Source organism: Rhipicephalus microplus, chromosome 8 (genome assembly GCF_043290135.1).
Source record: "Rhipicephalus microplus isolate Deutch F79 chromosome 8, USDA_Rmic, whole genome shotgun sequence".
In the NCBI taxonomy this organism is placed as follows: Eukaryota; Metazoa; Arthropoda; class Arachnida; order Ixodida; family Ixodidae; genus Rhipicephalus; species Rhipicephalus microplus.
In genome coordinates, this window is record NC_134707.1 from 36,189,970 (window position 1) to 36,208,619 (window position 18,650).

The 18,650-nt window shown below is 44.1% G+C and overlaps 1 protein-coding gene across 2 annotated transcripts in view; it reads right to left on the bottom strand.

Moving 5' to 3' along the window:
• Positions 1-429: 429 nt before the first annotated feature.
• Positions 430-18,650, bottom strand: part of LOC119165321 (endothelin-converting enzyme homolog) — a 73,066-nt gene continuing 54,845 nt past the window's right edge. For both annotated transcript variants that reach the window (XM_075871545.1, XM_075871544.1), the window contains 3 exons: positions 7,336-7,773; positions 4,922-5,623; positions 430-2,341 (listed from right to left, as the gene is read on the bottom strand). In XM_075871545.1, the coding sequence (XP_075727660.1) occupies positions 1,358-2,341; positions 4,922-5,623; positions 7,336-7,734 (2,085 nt within the window). In that variant the 5' untranslated portion in view covers positions 7,735-7,773 and the 3' untranslated portion in view covers positions 430-1,357. The remainder of the gene's footprint in view (positions 2,342-4,921; positions 5,624-7,335; positions 7,774-18,650) is intronic.

Sequence of the window (18,650 nt, forward strand, 5' to 3'; positions counted from 1 at the left end):
TGTATAATTTAGTATACGAAATGTAGTATACGAGTTAAGTGCCCGAATCACATATTCGGGCACTTCAATGGCAACGTACGCTCGTACCACACATTCTTATGGCAATATTTAATGTTGTATTGTGAAACGTACAGAACGCGTGTTTGATAAAGCATAAGTGTTACTTTCATTGCATTTCCAAGTAGAGGTTCTTTTTTTTTCACTCTATTCACAAGTAGAGGCGTGGCTGTGTGGTAGAAAGCCTGCTTGCCTCAAAAGCGACCCGGATGTGATCCCCACTCAGACCAAGACTTTTTTTATTTTTTTTGCACTTTTCTCGAATTTTTCGGTCACACAAACATGCTCAATTTTTATGTCACGCAAAGATAACTTTTCGCTCGCGTCTAGTGACGCCGAATTCGTAATTTCTGCGAAACGAGCTCTTTAACGCTGTCGCGTTAAAATAGGAAGTTAACGAGGATACCCAGCTGCTCCTAAGTGACTTTAAAGCGTGGTTTGGTGTTATGGTCAATCATTATTTCTTTGTGTACGTTATTTTGATTTCTAGGTCCCGTCGAAGCTGTTCAATACAGTGTCTATATTCCAAAAAGTGCGTAAACATTTACACTAACTGCGATTCATCTGTGTCGCCATCCTCGCCGAGAACAGCCTCACGTGTATTGCAGTAGAAATGCCGGCAGTAGCAATCTTTCATTTAGGCTTACTCTGTCCTGCGTGAACCAACTTTGTTAGCGCCTGAGCATGTTTCATTACGCCAACTTATTTTCATCATACCAGATTTCTTCTCATATTTAGGTACCCATCCTACCGCTCCAACGGTCACACGACCTTCACATTGTGCCCTACCACTGCCAATTGATATTATTTATTTGCGATTCCAATTCAACGGTATAATACAACTACGCACTTTTACTCTACCAAATCTTGAACACAATGAGTAATAGACGGCGAATAAGGCATATACAGCGGCCACAACCCTGAATAATTGGTTTCTTTCTTTAGTTTTACGATTGCGGTGGGGCGATGGCTTGTTTTCTTTGGGATTTCTGCAATTCCAACATTCAATGACTCAACCATTCACTCCAGCTACCATTCCGATGGTAACATTGTAAGCACTGCTAAGCGCCAACATGTCATATGCAGACATGCATAGAATCAACCGTTAAATTTAAAGTGGGATCTAGATACAGCGAGCTTCTCGCGAACTTCTTTCCTTCTCAAATTCATGCAAGGCTGTGCCTATAGTCTCACTAGGGACAACTTGCTTGGCGAGTAATATTTGTTAAAATATAAAGCGCTCTTCACACGACATAACATCATCTTTATCGTCCACACTACGCAACCCATCGATGCCCAATTATTTCTCGTTGGACACGTGGAACGTGCACCTGTTTCTTGGATTGAGCGCTGCACCCACGGGGCAGCTGAACGCCTCCGCAAACCTCTCTTGGTTATGCAATGGCAGGTTACAGCGGAGCATCATGGGTGGGTATATCCCACTCTTCCTCCAACTGTACGCGCCTTCCGAGCAGAATACGAAGCAGCTGGCCACGTAGAACGACTGCTCAGGCGTGTAAGACAAGATTCCTCTGGTCGCTTGCATAGAATTGTACGCGAGCCGAGCTTTCTCCGTGCCGGCCGTGTCGGCGAACGTTTCGGAGAGCGCGTTCTTACTGAACACAGCGTCCGATGTGTAATTCCCCAACAAGTTCTTGACGCAGTCCAGTCGCTCGCGGAACTTGCCGAAGGACTCCGTGGACCACCACGTCGCCGCGTCTCCGGTCCTAGTCAGGGTGCTGAAGAGCGGATCGAAGGCGTGCGTCAGTTCGTGCCCCAACACTTTTCCGATGGCGCCTGTTACGACGGAATGCGGAGTGGTACTCGGCACGAACGGTGCGTTCATGATGCCAGGTAAGATGGCCATGAGGTGGAACAGCGGTGCGTAAAACGCGTTCACACTGGAAGCGCCGTACGGAATGTCCTCGCGATGGACGGGAACTGCCGGGTCTTCCTTCATAAGACGCTTCTCCTCCTGAAGGCGCCGTTGGAACGTGCTGTAATGCCACGCTATGAACGGCTGCGTCACGTTCTGCTCCAAGAAGAAGTAGTATTTCTCCAGAGCCTCGTCAGTCTTCAGGTGTTCCGGCATGGCTAGTACGGTGATCAGACTGTCCACGTGTTTGACGGCGCCCTCGGCTGTCGACCGGTCCATCCAGGAGAGCTTGTGGAAGTTTGCCCTCGTGGCCTGCTTCACAGCCGTCCAGGTGCGCATCGTGTCGTTCACCTGTGGCTGCAGCTCCAGGCTGTCCAGCATCAGCCGAACGAAGGCATACGTGGAAACCTGCGTATTGTGACTTGGAAAGTTACGCGCGCTTCCGTACTGATCACCCTGAGAACTGATTGCCCTGATAACACTGTTTTATTACAACTAAAGATTGTCTCATCGAAAGATATTGAAGGTGACGGCTTGTCAGAAATGGCTCATTAATTCGGTCGAACGAAAAGAAAATGAGAACACGGCATTCGCCTTGTCACCAATTCCGCATTTAAAGTCGAAGCACTTCTTAACCAGCTGCAGGCTTTTTGACCATTTCTATCTCTGTATCTATCTCTAGCCACGTACCATTGGGCACTAACGTGGTCATGCCTCTATTTCAGACCTTAATTTTTGTGGGTGAGCATTTGTGTATTGCGAATACAACAAAATGGTCGTTACACGCTGGTTGTCGTGTAAGTCGCATAACCCTTTCCTTCAGTCACGCGTGCCACATATCTGCGTACTATGGCCGAATCAATGTGAGTAATGTTTTAAAGATTATATTTAGTTTGTACCAAACGAAGTCCAGAATTTCATACAATTGTGTTACGAAGCTTGCTATCGCATGCGGTGCAGTATTCGGCAGCTTTTTCGATGAGGGAAAGATGGGATGAACAGAAAAATAAGAATTCCCGATGAGATCCAAAATCTAAATCATGCGTTTAGCGTTCTCATCAATACGGACGTACGCCGGTGCTTAAATTAATTATCAAAAAGACCTCATAATGACCTCACATAGCAGGAAGGCTTACTGTGCTTGTAATGTTCCCTAACATTACATATCAACTCCTATGGCTTAACCACTGCCCATTCACAAGGATATGACTGAAACTGATTATTATGTTTACACAATCAAACAATTAAGTACACTTAGTTTCGAGTAATGCCATACATGTGCTAAAATACGAGCATCGACTTATCTTGACAGCATCGAACAGCTATATATGCGCGTAACTGACGTCGATGTGATTGATAAGCACACTCTCAGTAGCTTAGCCATGGGGGCCACAAAGCGTGAAGTTCATGAGTTGCTTCCACCCCTGCATCCGACTCAAATACGTATTTGTCTCGTTTGCTAAATAATTCAGTAATTGTTTCTTTCTAAAAAAACAAAAATGCTCGCTAGAAGTGTGCCATACACGTGAGTACTCAAAATGCATAACGAACTGCAGTAGTTCAGAAATCCGAACTAGTTGGTAATACATTCCAAATGTTGTCCTCCTGCAAATCTCGTCCTCCACATGCCTTTTGCGCTATATTAAAGTGCATAAAGAAATTGGCTTTAGTCGCAATGCATGACTTAAAGCAGTAAAAAATGCTATGAAGATCATTACACGTGCCCATTGATTTGCATACGATTACCTAACATGGTGAGTGGCATGTGCCGATTTTCGTTCATGTGCATAATTATCCTCGAGCGACCAGTTAGAAAAAATAAAAGTTTTTCGTTACTTAGTTAAGGGTAATTTTAAGTGCCCGAATGCTTCTCCACGTCAGAACATATTTCACTTGCGAAGACGACCATGGAATACGATAGAATTTGCACACGGAAGTTCTTGATATAAGAAAGACACTTTTATATGAATATTGCTGATTAACTTCCTGCGTTATACATCCATAACTAATGCTTCAAGTTGTGTTTGTAAAACAGCTGCAAAAAGGCATACTGTCTCTATAAAAAACACTGTGTATGTTTCGGTATTTTTTTGTTTGTTTTCTGGTGGGCAACAATCGCGGAACAGCTGCGAACTGCTTTGTCATGGTACCCGTAGCATAGTTCATCAAATTCGCGCGTTTCTATCTTCATGTCCTTGTGGTATAGCTTGAGTAGGTGATATATTATAACATAATTATTTTATTCACAAAATGAGACTTCTTAGGAGTCAGGTCATGCTCTTGGAACGTCTTGCTGTCTGGAGGTATTCTGGTTACTTTCATCACCGGGACTATCTTGTAAACAAAAAAACGCGATTTAAAGAATAGCCAATAAGTGAAGTACGAGCGTTTTACCAGAATGTGCCAGGTCTTAATCATCTGCTGAAGAAATCCCGAAACTAAAAGGTGTGGAATGATTTGAATTGAATACATATAGTGTGAGTGCATTTGTTTTCAGAGCTAGGAATTCAAAAACGTAATGACTAAGCCTTCCTTGTTAATGCATTGATTACTGGCATGGTGGTGTGAAACGTTCACAATGTGGTCTGAGCAATTACTGGTTGCGATCTTCGTAAACTCTTACTTCAGTATCAGCGTGGTCCTGGAGTAAGAGAGAAACAAAATGCTACATATTTCTACAGCCCTCGTGCTTACGGTTTCATGCAATCGAAGTCGTCCACAGACCATTATTGTCTTTTTTTCTAGCCGACGAAATGGGGTCTACGTTCATTCTGTAGTCATTTTTTGCAAATTAATCAATAGCACGGCATTTTCTCACGTATTGCCTTCAACTATACCTCGCCGGATCTCATGTGGCTCCGACTCGTCTTCTTGTGTCATGACGCTTTACCACAAAACGTTTACTTGACTGATCAATAGGGCAATGCCTTGAGGAGTTGGCACCTACAGATAATAAAACACAGTTTCTTCAACAGGATATGTACGAACCTGGGACATGATTTCCAAGCACTGAGTCGCGGACTGTATCCGTGCCTGAATGCCGGTCCCATCCATACACTCGACGAGCGAGGAAGACACCAGTGCTCGCAGGCTATAGAACGTCATCCAGCCTGTGTACAGCACCAGGTCGACGTAGCTGGACTGCTTGGCGTTGTCCAGAATAGCTTTGAGAAGCAAGCCACTGCCGTTGACCGCCAGGACGGGCTCTGTCTTGTTTACCAACCGGTCGGGTAGCATGTGACCGTTGATAACCTTCAGCCACTCGTCTACCGTACCATGCCCGGCCACGTCGTCTGCCAGCTTCTCGATGGAAGTGAAGTTCAGGGACACCCTCTGGCTTGGATAGATGGCGAACGCGGCCGTGACTATGTCGGACGCGGTATTGTGAATGCGTTCGGCAAACGCACTTGCCAAGTCCGTCGTCACCGATGGCGCCACGTGCATCATACACTTCTCCACGTACTCAGTGCCAGCTGTTTTGTTGTCGTCGGCATCCGTGACTATGTGAATCTCAAGCGCCAAGCCATACCGCTTGTCGGTCTTCAAGTCTGGCGTGAGGCTCAGCACAGCTGGCGTTGGGATACCGTACTCGAGCGACATGCCCAGAAGGTACTCCAGCAGGTCAAAGTCTGCGGGAAGCCTCATCGAGGGCCACTCGAAGTTGAACTTCCTGAATATGTCCAGCACAATCTGCGAAGGTACAGATGTACAGGTAAACTGCAAGCATCGAGCTCTCTCTTTTTACGCAACAGGAAAAAACTGCTGAGTTACTTAAACTTTAAGGAGAAATGAAAGCTCCTTGCACAGGAAAAATTTGGTTGGCTTCCAAGTAAATTAGCTCACTTCATGGCGTAATGCACCAGTTATGCATTTTTGGATGGCAATATTATTGTAGCGAAGTACTCTTGGTACATCTTTTAACTTAATAAGGGCTTTTGAAAAAAAGTTATGTAGCGCGAGGCGAAAAAACGAACACAGGAAAGGAGACACTGAGAAGACAGAGCGCTACTATCAACAACATGTTTATTTTCGACCTCCAAGCTGCTTTTAAGCCATAATTGTCAGGCGACCAAGCAGATAAGCACGTGTAATTCAGATACATCGACGACAATGCCATCTACCTACAACAAAAACGATAAATAGGACAACAAAAAACCTCACAAATAAAATCACGTATCACTGCGTACGCAAGAACGCCAGTTCCTTGGGTGCAAGGCAATTGAAGGCTTGCTAATACATACATCTCCAAGAGCATCAATAAGTTCGGCTTCTATGATCAACCGAGCCATCTCATCCTTATGCAGACCAACAATGATTGTACTCTGGAACAAAGGCCGGCAGCCACACGCGTGAAGGTGAAGAGCAAGAAAACCTTCTGGCGGCAGGTTATTCGCCTTGTAATTGTGTTCTCTCAATCGCTAATTCACACACCTACTGGTTTGGCCGACATATTTTTCCCACATGTGAACAGAATAAGATAAATGACGAACGAAATGCACTCCACAAATTTGTGTGTATGCCTTTTTGTGCACCAGAGACCTTTGGAGGGGACCTTTGACGCCAAAATGTTGGTACGTATGTCTATTTGTCTATTTCTCCACCCCTAACGATACCGAGAAATCTAAGCACCACCAGCCGGTACCCCAAACGGCCGACCGCATCTGCAGCGCTCACTAATGTTGCTCGAGGTTCAGCGTTCATACTTGTGCAATAGTCGAATGAAAAGAAATTATTGCGCATATTTGAGGCACCATAACAATACGTATATACTCTGTACGTGCGTGTATTACTATAAAATGCATACACAAGTAACTATAACGACCGCAGCGGTTATCACGCTGCGCTGACCATGCAACGCTTGCACGAAAGGCAAGTGTTTCCAACGTTTTTCTAAGACGACACAGTGATGGCCCTTCCTGTCACCTTGCGTTCTACACCTTATCGCCACCCGTCTCAGAGCCGCACGCTTCGCTTTCTAAGAAAACTGCCAGATAGCGCTCTTGTCTCACGTGTGTCGTGACTTGACGCACTCGTTCACTTTCGCTGCACACTCGAGGCACTCTAACGCAGTGCCTACAGGATACCATTCACAAGTTTTTTTGCGGAGAACATCAAATAAACGTTTTGTTCACTCTCTCCAGAGGCAAGACTATCGTCTTTCGACGACATTTGCAGAATAACATACAGACACGGGGCAAATTTTTGTTTCAAAATCTTCGCTTCTGTGGAACACGAAGAATTCGCGATGTACCTAAACGTATGCATTAAAGTTTGATTTTAAATTATTTATCTTCGGATTTATTTAAAGGTTTTATTTAAAGCTGGAAAACGAAAATAGTTTCTTTTTATTTTATTAGGCCATTTCGTAAATCAGACATTCAAGCTTTAAAAGACCAGCTCACCTTGACGTCGTCTCTACCCTCTTCGTAGACATTCGTGCAGGTCTGGAAGGCGGAGACGCTGGTGCGGACCGCTGCTACGGGGTGCTTAGGAGGCGACTGCTCGAGCTTGTTGAAGAGGAACCAGAGCACCCGATACTGTAGCACCCGGAACTGGCCCCCGGCACCCTGACTCGGGTACGGGTGGAGCCTGTCCCACTTGCCGCACACGTGCTCGTACATGTTGTCGCAGGGATTGATCCTGGCATCCACGCTGGCGGCAAGCTCCTCCGCGTAGTCGAAGCACTTCTTCGGGTGGTCGCAGAAGGGGAACGCGAGCTGTGACAGCTGGATGACGAGGAACCAGACGACGCCGTAGAGAATCCCCAGTCCGAGGACGACGTTTAGATTCAGGACAGTCATGTTGCAGGAAAAGGAGGGCGGTTACAGGCGTTCTAATCTCTGCAATTTCGAGAATGAAAAGCTCGTGGGCACGTTTCGTGTCTTCTTTTAATCATGGCGAATGCCCACAGCAAGTGATCGACGAAAATGGACTGAAATTTACAGCACAAATCAAAGGTAAGCGGCTTCAACTGCCTGGTTAAGGGTATAACAATGCTATAGTAACAGTGATAGCTTGTTTATGCATAATCTATTTCCAGAATTGGCCAAAAGTTTTTGTCGCATTCGTTCTCTGTTATATTGAAACCTATGTTACGAAACAGCCACAATTTCGGCTATGATGCGAGTCCCTTTAAAACAGGACATATAATACCACGTACATCCAGAAGAATTCGCGTTGAAATAATAAAAAAAAGCAACCAAGAAATAAACTTTCTATCAATATTGCCCGGAAAATTTACCGAGTTTCGCACTGGTGTTTTCAAGCCAGTAAAAACGTTGCGAGGCAGCTTTCCTTGTTAGTCTTCATGTTTATAATTAAGTGTGCATCACTGTGGTTGTTTCCTGTTCTATATATTTTGATCTCTTTTTTCATTACTTCCTTTCTGCTACTTTTTTCTGTCTACCTCAGGCTTGCGCTGTTTTTATAACTCTTTCATTGGATATGTTTCCCTGTTATTCTTTGATTGCCTATTACTTCATTTTTTTCTACACTATACTTTGCTCTTTCACCCTATTCTTTTTCCTTTCACCTCGCCGTCGCATCTCTCATTCTCCCAACGATTACTTCTTCTAGACTTTTGGTGTAATACAAGACACAAGAAGATGTTGTGCTCTACTCGCGTGCCTCGACAACCGAGTGGTTATGATGCTAGCATTGGGATCGTGGGTACGAGGCTATGAATCCTGCCTCGTGTAGAACTTTGTCACTGCGATAGCATTTAGGAGATCGCGCAAACGCAGTGTCAGTGCCGGCTTCGCTGGTTGTAAGGGGAAAATCAATGTTGTCCTACACTGAAAATTGGAGATCTATAGAATAAATACTTTGGTTCTGGTGGGAATCGCATCTATAGACCTTTAGCTTGCACGGTAAGAAGGCATGTGCTACAGTGACACGCAGTTGCGTGACACTCCTTCGAAACCTGCTACTGCGACATCATGTAATGCGAACATTATTATCCGTAAGGTATACGTATGGCCACAGGGTCGTGACGTGGGCGAAGGGAGCAGACTATATAGATCGAAGATGAGACTGTTTATACGGGCTGAACATGTTGGCGACAAAGGAAAAGTAAGCATACAGCGATATACACTGGCACCGATACCGGCGAACACAGTCGATCACTGACAGTGTCGATCAACTGACAAGCGGTGAAGCGCGTCGGCATTTGTACACGTGCCATCAAATGTTCCAGTGTTATCTCTAACGGGAACGTAGTTCCCAGATTGATGATGTTCACGGAGTGGGCGTAATCCAAACGAAATGGTCTACAACAGTCCCGAATCTTGTCGAACACTGCAGGCGCGATTTGCGCTGAAAGTTACGTACAGTGTAAGAGGACGATCACAAAACTTGAGAAAAAGAATGTGGCAGTATTATTGCGCTCTTAAATTGAATAATTGCACGAGGTGATAAAATGTGCTATACTTGCGCAACGAGCACGTTGTTTCAAGCTGTCAGCCCAACACAAGTTGTGCAGTTGCGCAGGTTCATGTGGCACCTTATTGATGTGTGGTGGCTATATCGCAAATTTGCAAAAGAAGGAATTACCGCGCCGTTGGCACTTGGCCATTGCACTTGCAATATCCATTCTAGTGTAGTCTGAAATGGTCAGTGTTTCGTGCACGTACTTTTTATTTTTATTTTTTTTTTGCTGCTTGGTTGAAGCCTCTGCGCACTGTGCCCGAATGTGCTGTCACGTACGCTCCCAGGTTAAGCACTAAACAGCCCACAAGTTCTGAAATTTTCTTTTTTTTTGTTTATTTTCGTGTGTTTTTCTTTCTGTCTTTTATTCTCTGAACGGGTTCTCCTACTCATCATGTGTTTTGCAGATTATGTGAGACAAATCTGTACACGTGTTTTGCGAGTAAAGCAGAAGATGGCCTAGAGCAAGAAGAGGGTAAAGAGAGCGCATACAGGTTATGATGTTGATCATCGGCGTGGAATAATGCTATACGAAACAGAACTGCTGATAATACTCTAAATTAAGCCCTACAATCCACAATTATTATCGTAAATGATGATGATGAAGTCTTTTTCGTTTCGTTGGCGCTATCCCACAAAAAAATAGAAGAATAACGGGTAGGCGAGGTCCTTGAATTTACTACGTATGAAGCTAAAAACAATGTAACTTTTTAATAGGAGAAAACAGCTTATAAAGTTCTTTTTGCCTTTAGTTTTTTTATCCCATATCTTATAGCTTCGATGAATAAATGCTCACTTCATTAGTACAGATGTTTACGCCATGAGCACAAGCATAAGTTAGAAATTTAGCGAATGAAGTTGTCCTGGTGGTCTTAAACATTACGGAGTCAGCCATCTCTAAATGGGAGGACTGAGACGTCCAACTGTGGTCTAAGGACCTAGCGTTGCATCTTGCTGCGGTGATTGGGGCTTGCGTCGTCATCCTGGAAATTAGCATGCTCGGCCGTATACTCTTGGCGTGCGACAGTTCGGGGGTTCACAGACAGAGGGGAAGGGGAGGGGTTAAAACAGACATACAAATAAAGTTTTATTATTTGCCTCTCCGAGAACGGAGATAGAACTATGGTCCGCCCAGGATGGCGTTGCGGTTACGGGAACTGGATGCGGTGGGTTCCGATCCCGACCTTGGTGGTGACATTTCGATGTACCCAAAATGGTAGAAGCCTATGCACTGTGTAACGTCGGTGCCCGTTAAAAAAATACCATATGGTCAATATTTCCCGAGTTTTTTCTACACCGGCATCTCTGATAATCATATCTTGCCTTTGAGACGTTAATCTTAGCTTTCGTTCGTGATAAGCGCATTTCATCTACAACACAGTGCACACATGTGCATTGTGTTACGCGGGGAGGTGTTCTGAGAGGTTGCAACCGACCGATGTGTGAAAAATCCTCTGACTCACCTCGTCTGGTCGACAGAATAAGCGTATTTGAATTTTTCGTTTTCTTTTGTTTTAGGCCGAGTAGGCAAAAAGAGCTATTGGCAGCGTTCATGCGATTTCATTTTTTTTTCATACCTCAGTGTTGTCAGTTTAAACAGGAAAGTCCCAGCAAACCTATTTTCATGCCTCTTGTGTTCGTGAAAACAACGGCATACATCCAGCGTTTCGCATGTACTAAATATTTAAAGGAATATTGAAATGACACTGCTGCTTTCTACGTCGTGCCAAAACAATAGTTCGTCTTGTCGACAGGACGCATGAGCTGCAGTGACACTTATGTGTGTTCATTCATCAGCACGCGTTGCTTTCGGCTCGGTATGAACGCCAGAAACGCGACTAACAAGGCATTCTACCTACCAGGTTCTTCGACAATGCGTGACTGTACATAAAAACCACGGAAGACATAAAAATCTTTGAATCGCTGAGTCCCATTCAAAATATGGCTCGCCTAACTGTCCTGATGGTGCTGGGTGTACTGCTCGTCACCGCTACTTGCAGGTCTGAAGATAAGGACTATGAATGTAGAGATAAAATTACCCAATGTTGAGTACGTGCTAACGGCATACTATTGCTCACCTAATGTTTCGTTGTCTCCGATTCTAAAGAAAAGTTTACAAAAGCCCCGTTTTTAGGAAAGCTATCTTGTATGATTAAGTTATTTTAATTATGGTAAGATCACATGGTGAAAGGCAAAACGAGCGCATGTTTTGAACCAACGGCTGTCCATGGCGCCTTATATTTCAAGCACCCTAGTGTGTCTGCGTTACGCTCATGTCACAGTGCTGCCATCATGGCCGTATTTTCAACCCACCAGATCAAGGTTACCAGATTGAATTATTAACTTCTATGCTGTTCCCGAGTGAATTAACCAGATTACCTTTTTTCGTGTTGAATGCAAGCGCGTCTTCTAGGCAGGAGTATATATTGATCATGCAGGGTATATAAAAATGTTTAGAAAGAGCAGCTAATTGCTTTAAGAGTTGATTGTTCACCGCCATGTGCTCAAAGAAAGTTCTGTCTTGTTGTCTAAGCGTAAGAGTTTTACGTACGCCACTTACAACGCCGAACACAGCCCCAAAACCTTACGTTGTTCAGTAGTAGTTTTACATGGGTGTTACAAAATTATGCAGAACGCAAGCTCGCAGTCTGTGTGGTCTTGCTCAAAAGATAGTTAGTGGTGCACACTAAGGATTTTTGGATAACGAGTTGTGAACGTAAGCTGATTTTTTAACAATGAGTGAAACTTAAAGCCTTTGGGAATAATGGATACAATTACTAAGTACTCAAGAGATGTGGCAATAGATAGCACTCTGTTTGAAATTTATTTTTAAAACCATTTACTTATTTATTATTACGATAGCAATTATATGGACACTCTCGGCAGGATTTCACCGCCAGTGTCGATGTCGATGTCATGTACCTTATATGTATACGGATCTACATATATGAAAACGAAAGAAAGAAAAACATCCCTGAAAAAACACTCCGGCGCGTGGAATCAAACGTGGGACCTCCGCGTTGTGAATACGAGGCATTAACTAGTGAGGCACCGAGAGCTATCTCCAACGTTGCGACGGGAAGCTATTCATATCTACCACTTACCACTGTTGGCGGGCATCTCGGGGGGGGGGGGGGGGGCACCGTGGCCTCCGAGATTGTGGGCGCGCGGCGGGTTTTTCTCCGGCCGTCCTAATCGCACGAAGAGCCCGTAGTTACAGAGGTGGGTGTGGCCCACTCTTTTCTGCGCACCACGGTGCTCTTTTGGTCAGAAAGGCTGCAGCGCTGTTTCACAGCTATCCATTTGTTTCCAAATGTTGATGTGGAAAAAGGACCAAGCAGGTCTCACCCAACACGGTAAAAAGGTTCCGCGGGTATGTCGCTTAATTGAAGATGGCCAGTGGGTAGCAGCGACGGTGTTTTACGACGTTGGCACACGTCACACGTGGCGACGTATCGGCGTACTGCGCGAGCAAGACCTGGCCAGAAGAAACGGCGCCGGACGCGCTCGTACATGCGGGATATGCCAAGGTGTCCAGCCGTGGGTGCGTTGTGAAGTTCGGTGAAAAGATAGCGCCACAAACGCTTAGGCAAAACAATAGGAAGGTCAGGCCCATCAGGTCGGAAATTGCGTTGGTATGGCATACCCTTTTGAATGACAAAGTAGAAGACGAAAGCATCATTTGAGGAGGATTCCGTACGGCTGATGATGTGAAGCAGCACTGGATGGCGCTTCTGTTCTTCCCCCCATGTTTAGAAAGCTGGACACTGGCAAGACAGAGTGCTCCGTGGGCTCGTCAGTGCCCTCAGGATTGTCGACAGGGTACCGGGAAAGGCAATCGCCATCATGGTGTGGGCGGCCAGATTTGTAGACCACCGAATATAAAAACTCTTGCAGGCGCAAAGCGAAGCGACCAAGGCGGCCTGATGGATCTTTCAGAGAGTTGAGCCAGCCGAGCACATGTTGGTCGGTAACTGCCGAAAATGGGCGTTCGTATAGATAAGGTCAAAATTACGCCACCGCCCATACAAGAGCCAATCAATCGCGCTGTGTGATCGATCAGTTATGTTCAGGAGTGGAAAGCAGGCAGCTGGCATATGCAATAACGCAATCATGCCCACGTTGTTTTTGAGCCAGCACTGCACCAACGCCATTTCCACTTGCATCTGTACAGATTTCCGTTGGGGCAGCAAGGTTGAAGTGTGCCAGTATCGGAGGAGTAGTGAGAAGAGCCACGAGAGTCGAAAACGCAGAAGCCTCTTCGACTCCCCATGAAAACGGGACGTCTTTTTGAGGAGCAGCGTAAGCGGCCTCGCTATGTGCGCAAAATTTTTCACAAAGCGTCGGAAGTAGAAACGTACTCCAATAAAGCTGCGTACATCCTTCGCAGTTCGTGTTACAGAAAAGTTTTTGACAGCGCTGGTTTCTGCCGGGTTTGGCTGTACACCGTTGGCGTCTACTAAATGGACAAGAACTGTGATTTGTCGGCGTCTAAAGTGACATTTGGACGAGTTGAGCTGCAGGCCAGCGCTACGGAAGATGCGTAAGATGGCTGAGCGGCGCTCTATATGAGTTTCAAATGCTGTTGAAAAGACGATGACGTCGTCCAAGTAGCACAAACAGGTGGAACATTTGAATCCTCTCAGCAGGGAGTCCATCTTTCGAAGGTGGCTGGAGCGTTACAAACACTGCTCGTTGAGCATCAGTTTTACGTTAGCTGTGTCAACAGTGGTGTTTATACACAGTCATATATTTTCAGCCTACCAGTGATCAGACTAATTGACCGCCCAATGTCATCACTCTGACAAATCCTCCAAGAACTTTGCTGAATTTGATGCAATAAATTTGACTAAAGACAAAGAAATCGAGTTCACAGTCTCATTATTTTGTAGCATCATTATTTTATAGCATCGCATGCGCATCTGTCCGTCTCAGTGGATGAGTGGTTAGGGTGCACAACTGCTGACCCAAAAGTCACGGATTCAATGCCGGCAGCAGCAGTCGCATTTCGATGGAGGTGTAATGGTAGAGGTACGTGTACTGTGCAATGTCGGTGCACATTGAAGAACACCACTTGGTTAAAACTTTCGGAGCCTTCCACTACGGCATTTCTCATTCGTAATGTGGTTCTGGGATGTAAAACCCCAAATAGTATGCATATGTGCATCGCTGCACCTAAAATAGGTGTCATTTGATATATATCAATGTTAACTGCAGAACTGCTATGGGCAATCTATGGACGTTGACTCTTGTCAAAATGGACATCCTCTAAATATTGTACAGTAACGAGGGCAGTGGACACGGAGCTAGAGAAGAGAAAAGAAGAAGACGCGCTGTGATTGCAGGCTTGCATTCAGTTAGCCCTTGCGCTAAATAAATCTTTCGTTCGCCAAAATTTTTGTAGAACTTAGACGTTCTCTTTTTCGTAGGACAGGGATCGTGTTTTGTAATTATCGAGTGAGACAACTCAATAAGGACAAATGGTGTCAGAAAGACAAGGTTAAAAAGGCTGTTAAGTGTTAACAAATAACCTTTGAATAACGCGTTCGATGCTCTCGAACGCGTTATGTGAATCGAACGCGTTATTCGAAGGTCGTAGGTTCGATTCCTGCTCACGGCTGGTTACTTTTCACCCACTTTTCTTTCTTCTTATTTACATTACATTTCTTCTAATAATTTCCCTATACATTCCTTGGCATTATTGCCTGGTAGATCTCATTATTATTGTGTCATAACACAGCAAAACAAGCCCTTAGGTATACACCACTTTCCCTTGTTCAGTAACGAGGGTCTCGTATGGGCAGACTTAGTGTCATTAGATTGTATACGAGGGACTATTGGTCAGCTGCCCGCTCGTAATAAGTTCACGTGCTACGTGACACCACAAAGGCTTATAAAATGGTGTTCCACACTCGCCGCTTGGCTACAGATAGCGCTGACTGACACTTCCACGTTTAAATTCACATAAACACAAAAAGTGGGTTGGGGGAGGTTGCTGTGATAGCTCAGTGGTTAGAGAATAAAACGCGTTATTTGAAGCTCTTAGGTTCGACGATTCCTGGTTATTTTTTCACCCAATTTTCTTTCTTCTTATTTACATTACATTTGCTCTAATGACTTCTCCTATACATTCCTTGGCATTATTGTGTGATATATATATATATATATATATATATATATATATATATATATATATATATATATATATATACATATATATAAGATATAACAGACAGTAATGCCAAGGAATGTACAGGGGAAGTTATTAACATTAATGGAATGTAAATAAGAAGAAAGAAAAGTGGATGAAAAAATTTCCAACTGTAAGCAGGTGCTTACAGTTGGAAATTTTTTCATCCACTTTTCTTTCTTCTTATTTACATTCCATTAATGTTAATAACTTCCCCTGTACATTCCTTGGCATTACTGTCTGTTATATCTCATTAATATTGTGTTAAAAACACGGAAAACGAGCCCTTAGGTATACACTTCTTTCCCTTATTTTATATATATATATATATATATATATATATATATATCAGTAGAAAATTGCGATCGTACAGGTTCTTTTGTCTAGGCTGGGAGGGCAAGAGCCAAAAAAATGCATTGCTGTTCTTTTAATCAACGCACAAAAAATGAAACTTGCCGCCACCTGATTGTTGAAATGCCGATCAGTCAGTACAAGTGTGTCAAAAGTAAACAGTCTTTAAATAGAATTATTCTATTAGGCAATTGGTACTAGGTGACAATGTGTAATGATGACAGCCATGATATAGCATTGACTTTCAGCTCGAGCGGTGCTTTCTAAGAAAAGAGGTAAAGAGGATAACTCACTAAAGCGAGTTGCAGAAGACGACCCATGCCACACTCCCAAGGCTTCACTCTAAATCCACCATGGCCAGATAGAGTGTGAAAGAGTGAAAACTGACATCGTTCATGTCGCGATGAGTCGAAGGTGCGGACGAGAACGTGTGGCGATCTTTTAACCAGCGTGGTCGCCCACCAGGTCCATTGAAAGCACATCCGAGAGCTTTTATTGAAGGCATTCGCCTAGTTTGTTTTAGTGAGGATAATACGTAGACATAATCTCGAGACATGATGGACGATTTTAAGGTGAGTCATGAACCACACAAAGCAGCGACCATGGTTCGCGAGTTGCTGGCTAAGAGAACCGGGCTATAGAGGACGACTCAGTTCGGGAACCAGTCACATCGGTACCACAGCTCAACGGCAATCCTCTAATGTTGGCATATCATCAGACACTGCAATTGTTTATCCTCTGTTGTAAAAGCCACAAATTAACATACAAATCTTAACTTCACCGGGTAAAGTTACTTAAAAAGTACGGCAGAACCCACGTACCTTGGGAAACAGCGTTATGCAAAGCTTGCAGAGAAAAGAATGAAGGCATGGGCCAGTTGTTGACAGTACTTGAACAGATCTTAACGTAGTGCATGACTACGCGGACACGAGAGAATAAGGTACAAACCGCAGCGCTGGGGTTTGTCCCTTCTTTATGTTCACGTAGTCGTGCGCAGCAATAAACTATATTGATTGATTGATATATCCAGCTTAACGTCCCAAAATCACCATATGATTATGAGAGACGCGCCGTAGTGGTGGGCTTCGGAAATTCTGACCACCTGAGGTTCTTAAAAGTGGTATTTACTCTTCACATGGCCAAGAAAGCTTTTCCCATGTCTCAGTTACGGGTCATTTTGGAAGAAGATTATTGGCTTCGATTGTACCGATCAGCATATCTATACTGATTTTCAATGTGAATAAAACTTGGACAGTGCTTGTGGAAGCGCGGTTTTCTTTCACGTGGAGGCCGCATAAAATGCTTGGCGAGAACTATGATTTAGACGAGTCACGCCTTTGTAGCTAACTCACATGCTTAATATGATATATATATATATGAGGTGGGAGTATTATTTCAATGAGCCAGTTAGTCTTCGTGAAGATATGGGATGTGGCACAACGGGAGCGTTGTCAACAAGGATAGATATAATTATTCCCAACAGTTTCGGGAGGGGTCCTCCCTTCATCAGGGGATGAGTAAATTTATTCTTGTCGACAACGCTCCTCCCATTGTGCCATATCATATATATATATATATATATATATATATAAGAGCAAAGCACTGCGTTGGTCGCCAATGTGAAGTTACTGGGCCACATGCTGCTTGCGGGCTACGTGTTTGAGAATTCAGCTATACACTATCCGCAGCTGCTTACAAGTGGTCATTCGTTTTTCTAGGAAACATCTTAAAGGTCTAACCTAGAAGTCGAGTAGGTTCCACGTACGTATCCTATATTATTGACATTTATTTGAAAAAAGGTGGAAATGGTATATTAGAGATGTTGAAGCGTATTTCGCCGCGCATGCTGTCAGGAGTCAATCCTACAACGTTTCTTGATATTAACGAAGGAACTCACTGGGTTACTGATGTTTGTATTAGGAAAAACACGAAAAAACAGAGGCCGAGTTTTTTTTTCTTCTTTTCCTTGCCTTTCTATTTTTATTGCCTCCCCTCCCCTTTTACTATGTCGGTGTTTCAAATCATTCCTCCTCGCATCGTCCGTTACCTCTTAAATTACTCCTTAATCTCCTCCACACCCTGAAATTACCCCTCGTACCTTAACTTTCATATGGTATGCAGAACTTTAATAACCATAACTTTTTTGTCATATTCACTTTCCTGCAATTGCAATGAAGAATAGGCCAGGCTTGGCCTTCAGCTCTCTACTTGGGAGCGACCCACCGCCTTTTCAAACACGCTCTGCAGGACATTGGTAAAGTTATTTCACACCATACTTAGTCCTTCTCACTTTCTGTTCCATCATCCTCATTCCAATATAGCTCCTCCTCACTTTCACTTTTCTTCCCCTCAACTTTGCTGTATTTACTATGCACGATAGTGCTACGTAGGAGCTGCTATAGGCACATGCCCCATTTTTTTCAGTACAAAATTTACATTTCACGCGTGGCTTTCAGTCGCGGCAATGTAGTGGAAGGAAACGAGCTGATCAGCACTCATCTACTCCATGCTACACCAATGAAGTTATGTTTCATATGCGATTACTGAAATGCTGCCAACACCACATTATAGTGCAAACACTACTGCAGAACGCAGCGTGGTTATTTTCGGAAAACTCGCCGTCTATTATTTATTTATTTATTTATTTATTTATTTATATTCAAATATGCGTTACAGGCTTCCATCGAGGCATTGTGTAGGAGGGGAGGGGAAGCACGAAAAGGGATCATGAGCATGTGTGCCAGTTGAGGT